The 16,997-nt window shown below is 31.0% G+C and overlaps 1 protein-coding gene across 1 annotated transcript; it reads left to right on the forward strand.

Moving 5' to 3' along the window:
* The first annotated feature begins 627 nt into the window (after positions 1-627).
* Positions 628-14,974, forward strand: LOC139521094 (centromere-associated protein E-like). Its single transcript, XM_071314366.1, has 6 exons — positions 628-777; positions 9,602-9,711; positions 11,413-11,698; positions 12,034-12,219; positions 12,825-13,270; positions 14,059-14,974. Exons 2-6 carry the CDS (start codon positions 9,623-9,625, stop codon positions 14,378-14,380), a joined length of 1,329 nt encoding a protein of 442 aa, XP_071170467.1. The 5' UTR covers positions 628-777; positions 9,602-9,622; the 3' UTR covers positions 14,381-14,974.
* Positions 14,975-16,997: the final 2,023 nt, after the last annotated feature.

Here is a 16,997-nt window from a genome sequence, read left to right on the forward strand (position 1 = left end):
TTTCATCGGAGAAGGTGACAAGATGGCGGAGAGTAGAGAACTGATACTCAAAATTTAAAATCGATGGTGATCTCTTATTTAGCGGAATAAAACTTTAATATCTATAAATTTGAGCATTTTTATACAGAATGGACATAATATCAATTTTTGATTTTTTTGCGAAGTTTCCCTTTAACATCATAAATTATCAAATCACCTGCTTGGCAAACAGTTCAAAATTAACCACTCTGAAGAAAGAGGTTGTTCGTAGAGATCCTAGGCCTTGTGGCTCTTTGGAATTTTTGGCATCTTTGCTTACTTCAGTCCCCATTTTCTTACTTAACTATGCATATACTTTAAAGTGTCAGCTTTGACTTTGAGTTCATGTTTACTTTCATGGGCGCAGCCATTTTTAAATTGCCCGTATGTTCATTAAAAATATTTTTGACGTTTTCATTATATTAATTTCATGAAATATTTATTCACTTTTAAATTAGATAATCTTGCATCATAATTTTCTCAAAAAGTACATATGAAATGTCTATGTTAAAATAAAAAAATAAAAACAAACTATATTGCAACTAACTATTTCATAAAAGATAAATGGTATTTATTTGCTATCTCATAAAATGTCAATTTTTTTTCTCTGATGTTGTCCAAACAGTCTGTGACAATGTGGGAGTGTTTGGAGGACTAGATAGATCTGTTGAATTATATACATAGAAAGCAAACTGCTGAAATAGATAACAAAGTTGTCAAAACAAACAATACAGTACACTTATACTACTGTCTTTGAAGGTAATGACAAATGAAATACAATCATGACCACTAAACAATAATATTGCTAAAACTGCACAGTTGAACGGCAAACGATTTAATGGCTTCTAAGTTCAAGACATTGGTCACGTGATAAAAGGTCAGAGTTTACGATTTTTTTGAAAACGTGCATGCCTCGTGGTTTTTGGACTCGTATCGTCTTATTTGAACTCGTACATTAATAAAAACCAAAGTGTTCAATTCTAGATTGAATAAGCTTTCTTATTTTATATAATTATAATAAAAAAGTATTGTTAAAATGTTATAAATTCACGAGTGAAGTGAAACTTTTTTTCTGAAAATTTGCGTAGGTCCACGGAAAATCCGTAATAAATCCTTAAATAGGTTTGGTAACGTGTTGAGGGGTATAAAATATGAAGTAAAACCATTTTTTGCTCCTACTTTTTCAATATCAGATCACAAAAACCCCGGATACGCAATTGTGTCAGTTTATTCGTGGCGAAGCGGAGATCAAAGGGAGATAACTCGGTACGCGCATCGTATGATATTGCAAGTTCACAACAGTAAATTTGAGTAAAATTAATGATTGCAGATCTATTTCGACGAGTTCTTGAATACCTTTCAATATTCTATGTTCCTCTACTGTTGTAACATTAAAATAGCCATGGAAAGGTTGAATATGACATTTTTTTTCAAGTTCTTACAGGTTTTTGAACACTTCCATAGAAGACAATTACCTACATTTTATAACAGACTGACTTTTTCTTGACAAAATACTTGAACTTATTGTATATATATATTCTCAAACACCCTTTTGGTAGATAGAAGGATACAAGATGGGTTTATCAGTCATTTGTCAGAAGAACCTGTGTTACAATAGATGCAGAAGCAGAAGATTACATTTAAACAAAAATATGGAAAAAGGGAAATAGTCTTCAAAATTATGAGCATTTAATACCATAGATTGAAAATAAAATCAATCTGCAGTGGCCAGAAGTACATGTACAATTTTTGTTTTATTATAGCTGCTTTAAGATACAGTTGCAGATCTCAGGGAGTCTGGTGATTGGAACCTCATCTTTATGGAAGATTAATGTATTTGAATGGGATCATGCATATAGTTGGAACCACCTTTTTATCTTTGTTATTATGGTTGAGAATACCACCACTTAAGTTTTAAATTTTCTGGATTCACCCTGAGATAAGAAACTACATAAGTTGTACAAGTTCTGTTGCTTGTCTTAATCTGACAAGAGAAAAAAATCTGAACATTCAAATCAAATTCAAAGACCCAGAAAGGGATTTAAAACATAATAATCAACACAAAGATAACTGAACAAAAGCAGCATTGCAATCTGCTATCCTGCAGTTATCATAAATCCTATTATATGTAATATTTGAAGTTTTGCTTTATATTTTTTCTTCTTTCTTATATTTGAATTCAAAAGTCCTGCAACCAACTAACCAACTGTAAGTCCTTTCAATTAAATTATTGATTGGATGATAACCTAAGCTGACCAGTAAATAAAATTTGAAAATGCTTTGATGAAATAAAATAGTGGTATGATGTCATTAGATATACTGAATGACTTTAAATTTAATCCAAATTCACATTTACCTGCTCTAAAATGCAGTCAATTGGACTACAAAAACCTGAGATTATACTTCAATGTATAACATAGAGATTGTGGTCACCTCCCATGTTATAGTAGTCTCAGACAAAAACAAAACTGACTTAAAAACAGTATGTTTAGAATTTTATTGAAAAAGGACAACAATGGGAAATTTATTATTCTGATATATCTGAAATAATCTCATAGTATCAAAGCAGAATGTCAGTTCTTTTAATTGAGATAACCAGTTTAATCACATTATTTATTTTTATAAAAAAACTCATATTATCTGGATTTACAATCATTGACTGAGCTTGTCATCAACGCACTGACTTTAAATGCTTTTAAAAGTTAACCTGTCAATACTAAAATAAAGAAATGTGGTTAAGACAAGATACTTTATTCCAATTAAACACTGTTATAGGGCATATGAAGAGCAAAGTAATGTACATGTATTACAATGATTTATATATATGTATATATAATGGAACAATTATGTTGATATTAATCAGATAAATATGAAGATAACCAACTTCATTCTTAGATTTTTAACCACAGCCAGTGCAGAGCCACACATGTATTTGAAAAGGCATATAACAATTATATCTTCAATTAACTGGCAAATATTCCCAAAGGCCCAATTAAAACAATATCTGTACTCTATATATTGATAGTTTTCTGAGTTCAAACCATTTATTTTAAATTGCAACACTTTTCAATGCCTCTAGGTTTTCTTGAATGAAAAGCCAATAAGATTTGGCCCTTGTGCTGAACTTTTCAAATTTTTTACAACTTGTTATTATATTATTATTAAATTCTTTTCTTAAAAAATTTAACTTATAAAGGGGAAACTGACATTTATGATATAGTTGCCAATGAGATAACAGTCTGGACACTTATCATCAGAGTCCAAGTCTCTTTTAGCAGTGACAGTTAAATTACAAGTCACTTTACATACATCAACAATCAATACATTCCATTGTTTTAAGGCAAATGAGGAAAATAAGAGTAACAATAGCTTTTGCCTTACTACATGCACAAGAGAATATTAGAAATTAAAATATAAATAAGTAAATATCAGAGGCAAAAAAGACAGGACTTAGCCACTGGACTCTTAGTAAAGTATGACTTATCCTTAGGGGAGTTGATGTATACTAGAAAAAATGATGTTGATGATTTGACCCCATCAATCAGCATTTTAGCATTACATTATTGTCAATTGCTATCTGCTCTATTTGTTCCAACCTGTTATGAGAATCAAAACGTATACCTAGGGTGGGAATTAAACCCATGTACGTTCTTTTACTTTATTGTTCTTTGTGTACATAAAATGTACATGTACATGAAATATATCAAATGCAAATGCAAAAAAATGCTGTAATGTATCATTACACTCTCATTAGTTAAGGACAAAGAAAAGGAAGTCCCTGCGCCTACTAGACGTATTTCTTGAGTAAGATTTATTATATTACTCTTGAAAGTATAACACGATAAAGGTTATTGGTAAGTATATAGTAACATCAACGTGTAATTCAGGTAAACAAACTGTCAAACATAAACAATCTACCACGTGTTTGTCTGCTGTGCTTGAATTCAAAACGACCCATCAGGCTTATTTACACGAATTGTTGCTCAATCAGACAGTTAAATATGTCCGTTTACCTTATGGGGTCTGTTAAGAATGGATTTACTGTTATAAAATGTGTATGCATGGAAATATAAGGAAGATAACATTGATTTTTACCGTAACTTTTGAATACACAACATTCCCAAGGTATCCCCACAAAACACATGGCTACTTTGTAACGACGGCTGGTAACGTGTAGCCACTTTCTAACGGCAAATGTAATTGGATGATATTTAAAGATCAATAATAAAATTGCTAATAAATGATTGGATACGAATTTGTGTCAGATTATAAATAGGTGAAAAAATGTAAACATTGAAATCCGCCATCTTGACGTAGGAAACAAACTAATTTTCAGTCTTGGATTAAAGGACATTGCGCACATTGCCAGCGTATCATGCATAAACAGTCATCCGCAAATATATCTTTTAATTTGTGTTTTACAATTACTTTTCTATGTTTTAGTTAATTTAATGTTTTAATTTACTACAGAATGGGACATCGTTCTCAAAGATGCCGTAGAAAAAATTATAGGTGGCGCTGTTTGTGGGCGTAAACATTTTACATACGGGTTCTTTTTTTGTCGACAAATTGACCTCTATCTGTCAGATTCAGGCGTTTGCCTTCCAACTGTGCATGTAAATAAAATAAATACTGGTTTTACATCATATAAAATAGAAGATGTGGTATAATTGCCAATGAAACAACTCTCTACAAAAGACCAAATGACACAGAAATTTACCACTATTGGTCACCGCGCAGCCTTCAACAATGACCAAAGCCCATACTGCAAAGTCATGCAGCTATAGTAAAGGCCTGAAAGACAAATGTAAAACAATTTAAACGAGAAAACAAACGGCCTAATCTATCATATATGTACATTTTTCACATGTGTGTCATCAGAGACATATAAAACAATGTTTTAAAAATATATGATTATGTCTCTGGTAGTGACATGTACCATGTGTACACATTTAGTATTTATATAGGACTGAACAGAAAAAAAATCAAAAATACAAACAGGTGGCATTGTGATAGACAGTCCTTGCCAAACATTTTAACAATATTGGCACAAAATTGAATAGTATTACTCATGTACAAATGACCCCAATGAGACCCACTGTGTATCCCAATATGGAACTGTTCATCACATCCCACCATGCCTACCAGTGGCAGATCCAGAACTTTTCATAAGGAGGGGGGCATGCTAACTGATCTAAGGAGGGGCCCGCTCTAGTCATGCTTCAGTATTTCCTATATAATCTCAATCAAACAATTTTTTTCCCATGAGATCCACCTATGCCTACAATCGTCATGTTGGGAACAACACCTCAAGTGAGGGATATCCCTTAAATGGGGGTCTGTCCCTAAGACACAAGGTCATTTACAATGTAACTGTTGTAGGAGAGAAAAAAAAATTAAGTAAAATGGGGAAAATTTCTTTTTTATTTGGAATTTGGAAATGAGGAACAACTTTTCTAAAAGAGGGTTCCAGGAATATTACAAAAATTCATGGACATGTTTTGACACTATAAAACCAGATAGATATATAATAAAGTTCTTTGGCAAAAGTTTTTTTTCAAATAATATACATATTTGCTCATTTGTACTAAAAAATAGATTTTACAAAAAAAAAACATGCTTGAAATGTATACGTACAATGTTACTGTATACCCCTCATAAAGGAATAGTCATTATATTGATGAGTTAAATTAACAGTTCCCAACCTGATTATGTTTTCTGTATACATTTGTACATTTATATTTTCCATTCTGTACAAATGTAGGTAGCAGGTTCATTTGCCCAAATTCTTAATCACTATTATGTTGTGTTTTATTATTGTGGTGATCATCATGTCATGATATTGTAATGTATAACATATAAGGTTTAATTTAATAAGAACCATGAGGACATTTATTGAATATATATATATATATATAGAATCATATTCAAAACAGTGTAGCTGTGGCCATTGATTGACAACCTTAAATTATCCCATTGACTGGGGCAGATTATGTGAACGTTTGTCTGTAAGAACCGCTGCCCACTATGTACTTGTTAAAGGCACTTTAACTGTGGGGTCACGAAAGGTTCTCAACACCTAAATAATGAAATTAGAAAAACTAATCAGGAATAACACGATGTTTTGATTTATATCAATAATATAAATCAAAACATAAAGTTATTCCTGATTAATTTTTCGAACTATTTTAATATTAAAGGCGTTAAGAACCTTTGGTGACCCCACAGTTTAAATTCTATAATAAGTAAGTAGTGAGCAGTTGTCGTTGCAGACACACGTTCACCTAATCTGCCCCAGTCAATGGGATACTTTAAGGTTGTCAATCAATGGCCACAGCTACACTGTTTTGAATATGATTCTATATATTTGATTTATTTTGAAAGGGAAAAAAATATTCACATATCACTGGTATTAAAGAGATAATCGTAACTGCAATTACGATTATCCCAATATGGCGACGGTAGATATAGGTAAAATCTTTACACTCATTTTTCTTAATTGTAGCATGTTTTTGTCAATAGTTACTCAGCTGCAAGGTTTATCTATACCATTTCATCATATTTGAATCGTAACGGTGCACTGGAATTGTCTAAGCGCTTTGAAAATAGCCGTTGAAAAATTCGGGATGATAATCGTAACTCGGAAAAAAGATAATCGTAATTATGGTATTTAAAAATAAAAGAGATAATCGTAACTGGAAACTGTTTTATTGATATTGACACTAAAAACGTATACATGTATCTGATAGCATATTATGAAATTATGGCGATGAATTATTTACGAAACGTCCCAACATCTTATGACATTTCTTTTTATGCATATATAATTAATTGTTCTTATGAAAACAGCTACATACTAGTATATTATAAAATTGGAAGGGTGAACAAGCTTCAAGAAATTTGGAAATGGGAAAACACGAACTTTGTTAATATACAGAAATTTATTAAACTAGGTATGCCACAAAATATGTGAATGAGCGATGGAAATTATGATACATGACAATAATTGTCAGGCGACACGCATGTGTCACCTTACATCAGATTTCTGATTAAGACAGTAAACAAAAAAAAATTTATCCTGAAGTAAATAGTAAATATAGTTAATATTGTTTAAATTATTTTATTGTAGGTGGTTATATGTGCTATTTCTGCCCCCGGGAAGCCACTGCTGATTTAATTCTAGAACATACCCTATTATGCCATAACGAAGTAGGAAAGACATTTAGTATTCGTCAAAAACCGTTTGACGAGAAATTAGTGGCTACAGTTTTCATGTCACTTCGATCATTTTTCATGGATGATATCACAACTTAAAAGTTATGATGAACAAGGATAACTTTGAAAAGTGTTTTACAGTGTCATTTCTTTTATAGCTGACTATGTGGTATGGGCTTTGTTCATTGTTGAAGACCGTACGGTGACCTATATTTGTTAATTTCTGAGTCATGTTGGTCTCTTGTGGAAAGTTGTCTCATTGGCAAACATACCACATCTTTTTATTCATATTAGCTACTTCATGACTGTCACTGAAATTTCAGTATCTCAGATATAAACTATAAACAACACAAATTCAATTTTGAATTATGATAATATGACATCCTTAAAACATTTAATGCTATATAAGACTAGAGAATGTTTGGTCCTAAATGGGATTCTTTGTGTATTATGAAATTAAGTAACGTGGAGTTCATTGACAAACATGGATTTGTGTACTTTTATAGTTTGGTCAAAAGCCCGAAAATCAAAAAATAAAATTGATGTAGCTTTAAATTTTCTTACAAGAAATACGTATTCAAAGAATGACTGCAAAGATGAGAATAAAATAACGCATATTCCGCAAATTAGAAACAAACTTATTAAAAATTCATAAATACTCGGTATATGAAAAGTATGCTGCATACATATGCATAGAAGATATTGTAGAGAAAAATATTGAAGGTACTAAACAAGGAACATTTTTGTATTTGCATACTTGCCATATAATTAGTACTTTTCTATTAAATGAAAACATAAATTAGCCTTTCCTAATTTTCATGCATTTTTCTGAAGCACAAAATATTTGTTTTAAAATCTATAAAAATCTTTGTAATTAAACCAGTTCCGACTGTGATAATCTACATGTTTGGCCCTTTGATGTAATTTATCAATATACATATTTGTGTTTTTTTTCGTCTGTCAAATGCTTCGTAAGACTATAGGTAAGGCTAATAAAAACAAAAAATAAAAGTAACAATAAACAAAAGTAACAATAAACAAAAGTAACAAAAAACAAAAGTGACAATAAACAATAGTAACAATAAACTATTCTAGATCCTTTACCATCCACACTGTTTAAAGAAACGTCCTAAAATACATGGGAATTTGATCAAAACATTTGAATTTAATTTTTAAAATCATATATCAGTATAAAATAGAAAAAAGTGAATCCAAAGGAAAAATATGGACGGCTGAATTTATTGATAAGAACTAAATCATCAGCGTATAACAGATATGATATATCATTATCATTTAACTTGGGAGATTCACATGTTGAATCAAAAAAAAAAAATACTAAAAAAAGGGACCATCTATGTTGTAATAAGACAATTTGTAAAAGAGGGCATCTCTATTAATAGTATCGAATGCCTTCCTGAAATCAATGAAACAGGCATATATCTTTTTAGACATATGAAAATGTGGTATACGTGACTTTCATTTTGAGCAATGAATTGAAAGGATTGCACTTTTGGAATATGGGATATAGCTAATCCATCCTTTTTCTCATCAATTAGAGATATATAGGTAAATTTATCCTAGATATTAACCTGTAAGTTTCTTCATTTATTTTTATATGCGTTAATGTCATCGTTTAACTGGGCATTTACATTTTTAACACACTGTAATGCTGAAAGACACATTTATTATGTTTCAGTTACTATTATCATATAAAGAAAATTACGATTATCAAAGAAGAAAAATACCATAGAGTTACGATTATCATCCCGAATTTTTCAACGGCTATTTTCACAGCTCTTAGACAATTCCAGTGCACCGTTACGATTCAAATATGATGTAATGGTATAGATAAACCTTGCAGCTGAGTAACTATTGACAAAAACATGCTACATTTAAGAAAAACGAGTGTAAAGATTTTACCTATATCTACCGTCGCCATATTGGGATAATCGTAATTGCAGTTACCAGTGATATGTGACAAAGTTTTTACTTTGATAATTTAATTAAAACACCAAAGCTACAGCAGCTGTTTTAAATAAAGGTACAAATGTACTTGGTCAGATAAATAGCCAATTGTCTACATGCTTTAAAAAAAAACCCACCTGTATGCCCCTACTTTCCAACGTGCACGTAGACGAATAAGGGGCTATATATCTGACCTGTAGTCATGCCCCTATGGTTTTAAACAATCACAGGGATCAAGTACAGAATGGAAAATATAATTGACATTGTATAATAAAGTATATATCAACCAAATGATAAATAAATCTCACTAGTCCAGCATGCGACAAACGATCAATAGATTTTAAAAATATATTTTTTGTTTATAATTTTTTTTTTTATTTCTATACAACTTTTTTCTTTGCAGATTTAAGAAGTATGACCTATAATGGCACTCAAACAACAACTAACAGTAAAAACTTCCTGGACTCCACAAGGGGATATTGATAGTTTGTTGGGGCATTATGAAAATGAGGAGTAAGTGTGTTTTTTTTGCATTTTTAAACTTTTTGAATTGGAAGCACTAAAAGTTGAATGAGGCAAGCCTTATAGTTTAATTTTCTCAGTTTTGTTATTGTACCTTATATAAATATATACCTGTGAATCCCTCAATTTGTGAAGACTACTTTAGCATGTTTAGAGTAATTTCCATCACTGAAAAAAAAATTTATTCTCACCTTTATGACATCATTTACCAGATAGAGGGGATCGCCTGTGTCCCTGCACTATTAACGTTCATCAAGCATCTTAGTGATCATCAATATTCAGGATAAACTAGAATTCTAATATGACGTGCTTCTTTAGCTTTGTAAACAACACTGTGATAAAATTCTCGATAAAATATACTTAGCGCAGACTCAGAGATATACATAATAATGACTGTTACAATATACTTTCCACGTAAATCTACATGTATTGGAACCTATTTGCAGACCCTTTGCCGATTTTATTGTTTTAAAAAGTGCAATTAAAAAAAGACAAAATAACTTTTATTCTTATTCGTATGCATAATAAAAAGAAGTAATGCACAAGAGCTCGGTGAAATCAACAAAATAAAAATTAAATAAAATTCCGCGAAAGTCTATTAATCTTTTTGGCGCATTTAAGTCATTTCAAAACATGACGTCATACAAATGAAACCGCTAAAGTTGAAAGTTTTCTTTTACGTGAACCATCGGAATTTGTATGATATTGTATTAAAACTGATTTTTGAGGTAGGTTTTTTTTTCTATTCTATTGCATTTTTTGCATATTTACTCATTTCAGCAGGCTCCTTAGTTACAAAATGTCAACTTTGAATTTGACGGAAGCTTACGAACAAAACATGTAAATTAAAAATGGCAAATGTTGGGTTTGAAAATTTAAAGAATTGAAAAGTTTTTTTCTAGCAGTTATTCACGAAATAACCTACGCAAGCTACATATTTATAAAGATATTTGAGCTTTATCTAACAGGGAATAAAAAAGAACAGCCGCACACACACAGCATACCTACCCTCGCTTCAGTTTTTTAATGACCGTATTTGTCCTATTAGAATCGTAATAATTCATGGAAGCCATATATTGTTGGAAATTTACACATGGCCTGGGCCGTGATATTCGTTGATTTAATCCCTCGCTAACGCTCAGGATAAAATTTGAATATCACGGCCCAGGCCATGTGTAAATTTCCAACAATATATGGCTTCCATGAATTATTTCTTAAATAATGTTTGTTCTGTAGGTACTTAATCACAATTCCCTAATGACAGCTGTGCTTATTTAAGAATTCAATTTGCTGAATAATTCATGCAAAATACATGTAGCATCATATTTTTCTAACTACTCAGTCAACATGGAAAAGTAGTGAGGAGATGCTCCAATGATGTTCACTCTAACCAAATTTTTTTATTGAAAGGCATAGAATTTGTTGCAGTATTCAAATATGGTTTAAAATTCTGTCAATTAAAATTGCTTTTCAGTTTGTAACTTACATGTATGTTACAGGTGTTTGTCTATGAAAACATTACTTAAATACTTTATTTATTAAGGTTTAAAGGTAAAAAATAACCCAGGACAAATGCCCTGTGTCTTACATTGTATATACTGTTAGAATTTTGATATTGATTTAATCATGTTAATATGTTTAATTACTTTTTTAATTTGATAGGTAGCATTTTAATGAAAACGTCTATTTCAGAAATGAAGAAAGTACTTCACTGAAGGAAGATGAATTATCTCCCATTGTTTTCTCCAGACCTGAGGACAGTGATAGTTGTGTACTGTATCTGAAAAGTTGTCCAGGAAAAACAGTGTCAGTTAAATACCTAGAAATACTAAGTGATAGGAAAACAGTAGAGATTAACCATAAAAGTGAGGGTTATATGTTTTGTATGAGAGGACATTCTGTAGCTAGTGATCAAGGGGAGACAATCTATAGCTGTTCATCAAAAATGGATTTTACATGTGACAACATCTCTTTTAAGGTTTGTCTCAGCAACATTCTAACTCTTGTACAGTCATTTTGTTTTTTAGGTGAATTTTAATTTGTTTTTGGCACTGCAATGTCTTTATTATGCTACTTTAATCTGAATCTAAATAATCTTTTATCACAAGGGTATATGCGTAACTGACTTTATTTTCATACTTACTTAATGAATAAAAAAAAAAACATACACTTGGTTCCATTTTTATATTGTATTGAATTTGAAATCAAAAGAGATATAAAGTAGGCTTTAGATACATGGATGATTTATAATTTATAATTAAGATTTTCATTTTTCTCTTAGACAAAAGATATCAGTATAAACTTCTTTTTCAGTTTCCAACAAAGATTGATGTTGATGCTATCAAATTATACAAGATAAAACTAAACATAAGCATTGTTGATAAGGAAGACAGTCCTAGCTTTGGGAGAACTATTGATTTGGAGAAAGTAAAAGATTACTTAGGTGATATTCCTGAAAGTGCCAAAGGTCTTTATAATAGTATGGAGGCATATCAAAAGGTTTGATATTTAAAGTATTACTTAATACATTTGTCTTAATCATAAGCATACTAAGATTTTGATTGTTTTGGTGAGGGGAAAGTATGAAAGTATTAACTATTTTACTTTCCCATTTTATCTACTAGGGTTCAAATGACGTTATATATAAACAATTATACATGTACTCAGGTCACAGTCAACAAAGAGAAAAATATTGTATTTCAGCTGATCTGCAACTTCATGATTTGTATGAGCTGTTCCAATCATACTCTCATGTCGTATACAAATGTATATAAAAAAGATGATGTGGTATGATTGCCAATGAGACAGCTGTCCACAAGACCAAATGACACAGAAATTCTTCAACACTGAGTAAAGTCCATACAACATTATAAGTATGCCTTTTTTAATTAGTTACCTGCAGTCATTCAGTGTAAATGAAGTCATTGAATCATTACTCCGAAGATTACACATTCTATGGAAAAATGCATGAATCATGAAACTGAAAGTAATAAAAAAAAAAACCAGAAACATAAACAAAAACAAACGATGATAAAATCAGTATAAATTCAACCGCCCATGAATCATTTATTATTAAATATTAATTTTGTTTTAATAAATTTCAGAATCAACAATCCATGTCAGCAGCTATGTCAACAGGAAGTGGTATGAATATGGGAGGTTTAGGAATGATGGGATTGATGTCTGCATTGATGGGAAATTTGAATATGTCACCATCTGGCAGGCTGTCAAATTCTCCCAAACTGAATGAATCAAAAATTCAAGAAAAAGATATAAATGATTCTGATGGTCAAAGTTCAACAGAAATAGAATCAGTGACTACAGACAATACAGCAGATGATGTTGGATCTCCATGCAAGAAAGAGGAAAATGGCGAAAAGACAAAAATTGACCCTCCTCAAACATTACCTCAGAAAAGCAGGTTGAGTAATTTATTGAATGGTGTTGAAAGTGGACAAAGTGATTCTGGAATGTTCAGTATGTTAAAGGAAATCTGTAGTACTGTGTCCAAGCAGAGAGATACACCACAGAAGGATACAGTATTAATTAGGTTTGTAAAAAACAAGTTTGTCTGTCAGAACTCAACAAATTAAATAAATACAACAGTAGTACTGCTGTTCAAAAATCATAAATCTATTGAGAGAAAACAAATCTGGGTTACAAACTAAAACAAAGGGAAACATATCACCTATTAACCTATTTGTGGATGGACCATTTCTCACACATTTAAAAAAATTACATCATATGAAAGCATACTCACCAATGCACTGGAGATATTGATTACTGATGGTGAATTACAATGTAAATGTTTTTAAAATATAATTAACATTGGTCTCTGTGGAACAATATTCAGCCAGTCATTTAGGAATGATTTTATGTCTTTACAATCAGATTTATGAAATGAATAAAGGTTCATTGAAGGTAAACACCTGAGAAACCTAATTTCCAAACGAAACAAATAATCAAAATATATCTAAAGAAGGAACATACAGTCAACAAAAGACAGGTGCTTGTACAATATGTCAAGCTCTTGTTTATTTATTTGTTCTGTAAATAATTGGAATATTTAGATATATGGTTTTGTTGGTTTTTTTTGGCCCGATTTATACATTTCTCTTAATTACAACAGGTGTACATGGGACTTATGTCTAATGACAACTGTGAACAAGAGATTTTTAAGGTGGTTTTACAATTTTGTTTTAATTTTATTTGTTATTTAAACATTATATATATCACCAATGATAAGTTAAAGTTTTGGTCAAGACAATGGATGGTTGGGGAAAAAAAGGAATATAAGATTTTAATCCTTTATCTTAAATTGCATGTTTTATTTTATAGTGAAAAGAAAAAAGAAAAAGAAGAAAAACCAACTCTAGGAGATAAATCTGTTGGGTCAGTTATAGAGGAACAGTTACAGAAAACAGAAGAAAGACTTAAAATTTATGTTGATAAACAGTTAACAGAATTAGAAAAGAGATTGAATGAAAGATTAGACAAAACTTTAACTTGTACATGTAAAAAGGATGATGTACAGAAAATTGAAGAAACACTCAAATTAGATTTAACAAAACAATTATCTGAATTAGAACATAGAATGAATGAAAAGTTTGATAAGATATTAAATTTTGTTAGTAAAACTGAGGATATAAAACCTCCCTGAAAACTAGTTTGTTGAAAGTATCTGGATTAAAATGACCTGTATCATAATGGAGGTGCAAGGAAGGATAAAACTGTAAAATCAACAGTTGGTTCTGTGCAGACTCAAGATTTGATATAATCTGGACAAGGTCAGGCAAATATAAACAAACAAATAGTAACACGAATTCAGTAAATATACAAGCAGTTCAATTTGTAACCATATATTTGTATATTTTACCAAGATCAATGCAAATAAAGCTATATGAACATTTTAAAAGGTGTTTAACTTTCAGACACTCTATATGGGACCTTGAATTAGTTTAAGAAATTGTAATTGAAATTAAAAAGAGTAGCACACTTCAAAACCTTTATAAAAACACAACATGCACTTGAAATTTAAGTCATGCTTGGAAATCAAAATATTTTGTGAATAAAATGAATTATTATTATTTAATTAACACAAATTAAATGTTCAAGGGTATAAAATTTTTATGGTGTTGCTGTATAATATATTTTCCTGCCAAAGAAAAGATCTTCAATGTGTCAGGTACAAAGTGGAAAACGTATAAAATGTATTGAGCAATTATAGATAAAAAAAACCAGTATATTTAGTTTATACATCATGTTTCTGTTGATTTTATAGAAACTTCCTTCTTGTGACGTTTTGTTATTCAGTGTTACTTTTTCATAGGACTTTGGTTAATTTTCATGATTAAACTGCCTTCACATAAAGGTGGTAGGTATATTGATGGTCAGAATAGTCATGATAGTGGCGAATTATGGAAATAAAGGGCAAAAAAATATAGTAGAGAATGATGAACAAAATCCATGAAAAATTAAGAAAAATGGTATAAAACAAGAAGGAAAAAAGAAAATGAATGACTCACCACCGAACCATCTATACTAAGGTCAGATTGACATGAAGATGTGCGATCTGTGACAGAAACAAAATTTCACCAGAGTTGAGAAACTGAGAATTGTAAGCAACATAAAAATGATGGGCTCATAAGAACTTGAGAAGTGAAAGTTTCAGTTTTTCTTCCTCATAAATTCAGTCAAGTTATTCTTTTTTTCACTAAGAGAACCTCCTGTAAGAGCAATTACCAATGTAATAAATAGTACCTGAGATAACTTATGCTGATGTCTGAAAGACTTGACAAGTTGTGTCTAAAGAACATCTGAATAATTTAATTTGATAGAATAATTCACTTATTACTCTTATCCACCATGATTCACAAACATCTTATGTAGATGGTCAAATGGTAAGTTATTTGGTTTAAGTTGACAATAAGAAGGTTTCAATAGTCAATTGTATTTAGTTTAAACATATTTATTAATAGTGGATTGGGAAACAAGTTTTGCAACTTATATTAATCCCTTTCCACTTTGCGGGTGCGAGTGCTGCCTTGTAGCAGCACTACATGTAGCCTGCAATTGTATTTGGTAGGAAGCTGAGCTTTAAATTGCACGTCTTGCTTGGAATTCTGAGAGAAGGTTGACTGCATGTTCTTTGTGGTCGCTGTTAATTTTCTATTGGTAGTTCGGCTAGATTATGTATGTTTCGTGTTCCACTATCTTTCAATGGTACAAGTTTGATTTGATTTAGGATTGAAGTCGTACTAGCTTGTGTGTTACTGTAGTTGGATGTTATGAATCTCTCTTTATGGACGTTTTCGTGTTTGTCTTGTAAGTATATTTGATTTGGGTTCCATACTGTGCTCGCATTTCCATTGACGGGACTGATTAGTCACTTGTATGCCTTACCTCAACATGATGATAGTTCTATAAGATTTGTTGCATACATCCTCGATGCGTTTTCCCCAATGTAATTTGGTCGCTTCTGGGTATTTTATTTAATTCGAAAATACCAGTTCTATACCTTTCAATGTGTTTTTGAATTGAGTTCTTTTTTTGTCACTTCGGGTAATCATATTACATTTTTTGTTGGAAATAATCATCAAAGATTTCAGGATTACAATTTAATACACCAGACGCGCGTTTCGTCTACACAAGACCTATTAGTGACACTGAAATGAAAATAGTTAGTTAGCCAAACATGTATAAAGATGAAGAGCATTGAGGACCCAAAATTCCAAAAGTTGTGTTAATTACGGCCTAGGTAAATTCTTAGTATTTCGAAAAATTCATACTTTTGTAAAATGTCCACATTCTTGATATTCATGTCATCACCGAAGTGCTGACTACTGGGCTGGTGATACAACCACCATAAAAGGATTGGCATAAAAAAAAGAAGTGATTAACAAGTATTCCCAAATTTCAGCCTATCTACCTTATAATGTCTGTGTCTTTCTGAAACTTCCAAGTATTCTTGACTCTTGTTTAATTCTCTATAGTACACACAGTCGTCTGCAAATTGTCTGCTTTCCAATGTCACATATTCCGCTATGTCCACTAAATTGAACAGAGTTGCAATAAGAACTGTCCCCAAGGACGCCATATTTGTGAATTATGATTTTAAGAGCTTAAGAAGTTAATGCATACTGTGTCGAATGCCTTTTAAAATCTAAAATAAAAATAATCTACATGTCGATAGCACTTGCCAAATCGTGATTGACCTTTACTAGTTGCTATTGTAACGTGTACACAGGTGTCTATTTCTATTTCAGAATGAGTCCGTT

This window comes from Mytilus edulis, chromosome 4 (assembly GCF_963676685.1).
Source record: "Mytilus edulis chromosome 4, xbMytEdul2.2, whole genome shotgun sequence".
Taxonomy (NCBI): Eukaryota; Metazoa; Mollusca; class Bivalvia; order Mytilida; family Mytilidae; genus Mytilus; species Mytilus edulis.

Bases quoted from the DNA above. Each gene is read 5' to 3' on its own strand.
- LOC139521094 (XM_071314366.1), top strand. From the start codon at position 9,623: ATGGCACTCAAACAACAACTAACAGTAAAAACTTCCTGGACTCCACAA. The intron at 9,712-11,412 runs GTAAGTGTGTTT...CGTCTATTTCAG, and splicing joins GGGCATTATGAAAATGAGGA to AAATGAAGAAAGTACTTCAC. The intron at 13,271-14,058 runs GTTTGTAAAAAA...TTTATTTTATAG, and splicing joins AAGGATACAGTATTAATTAG to TGAAAAGAAAAAAGAAAAAG.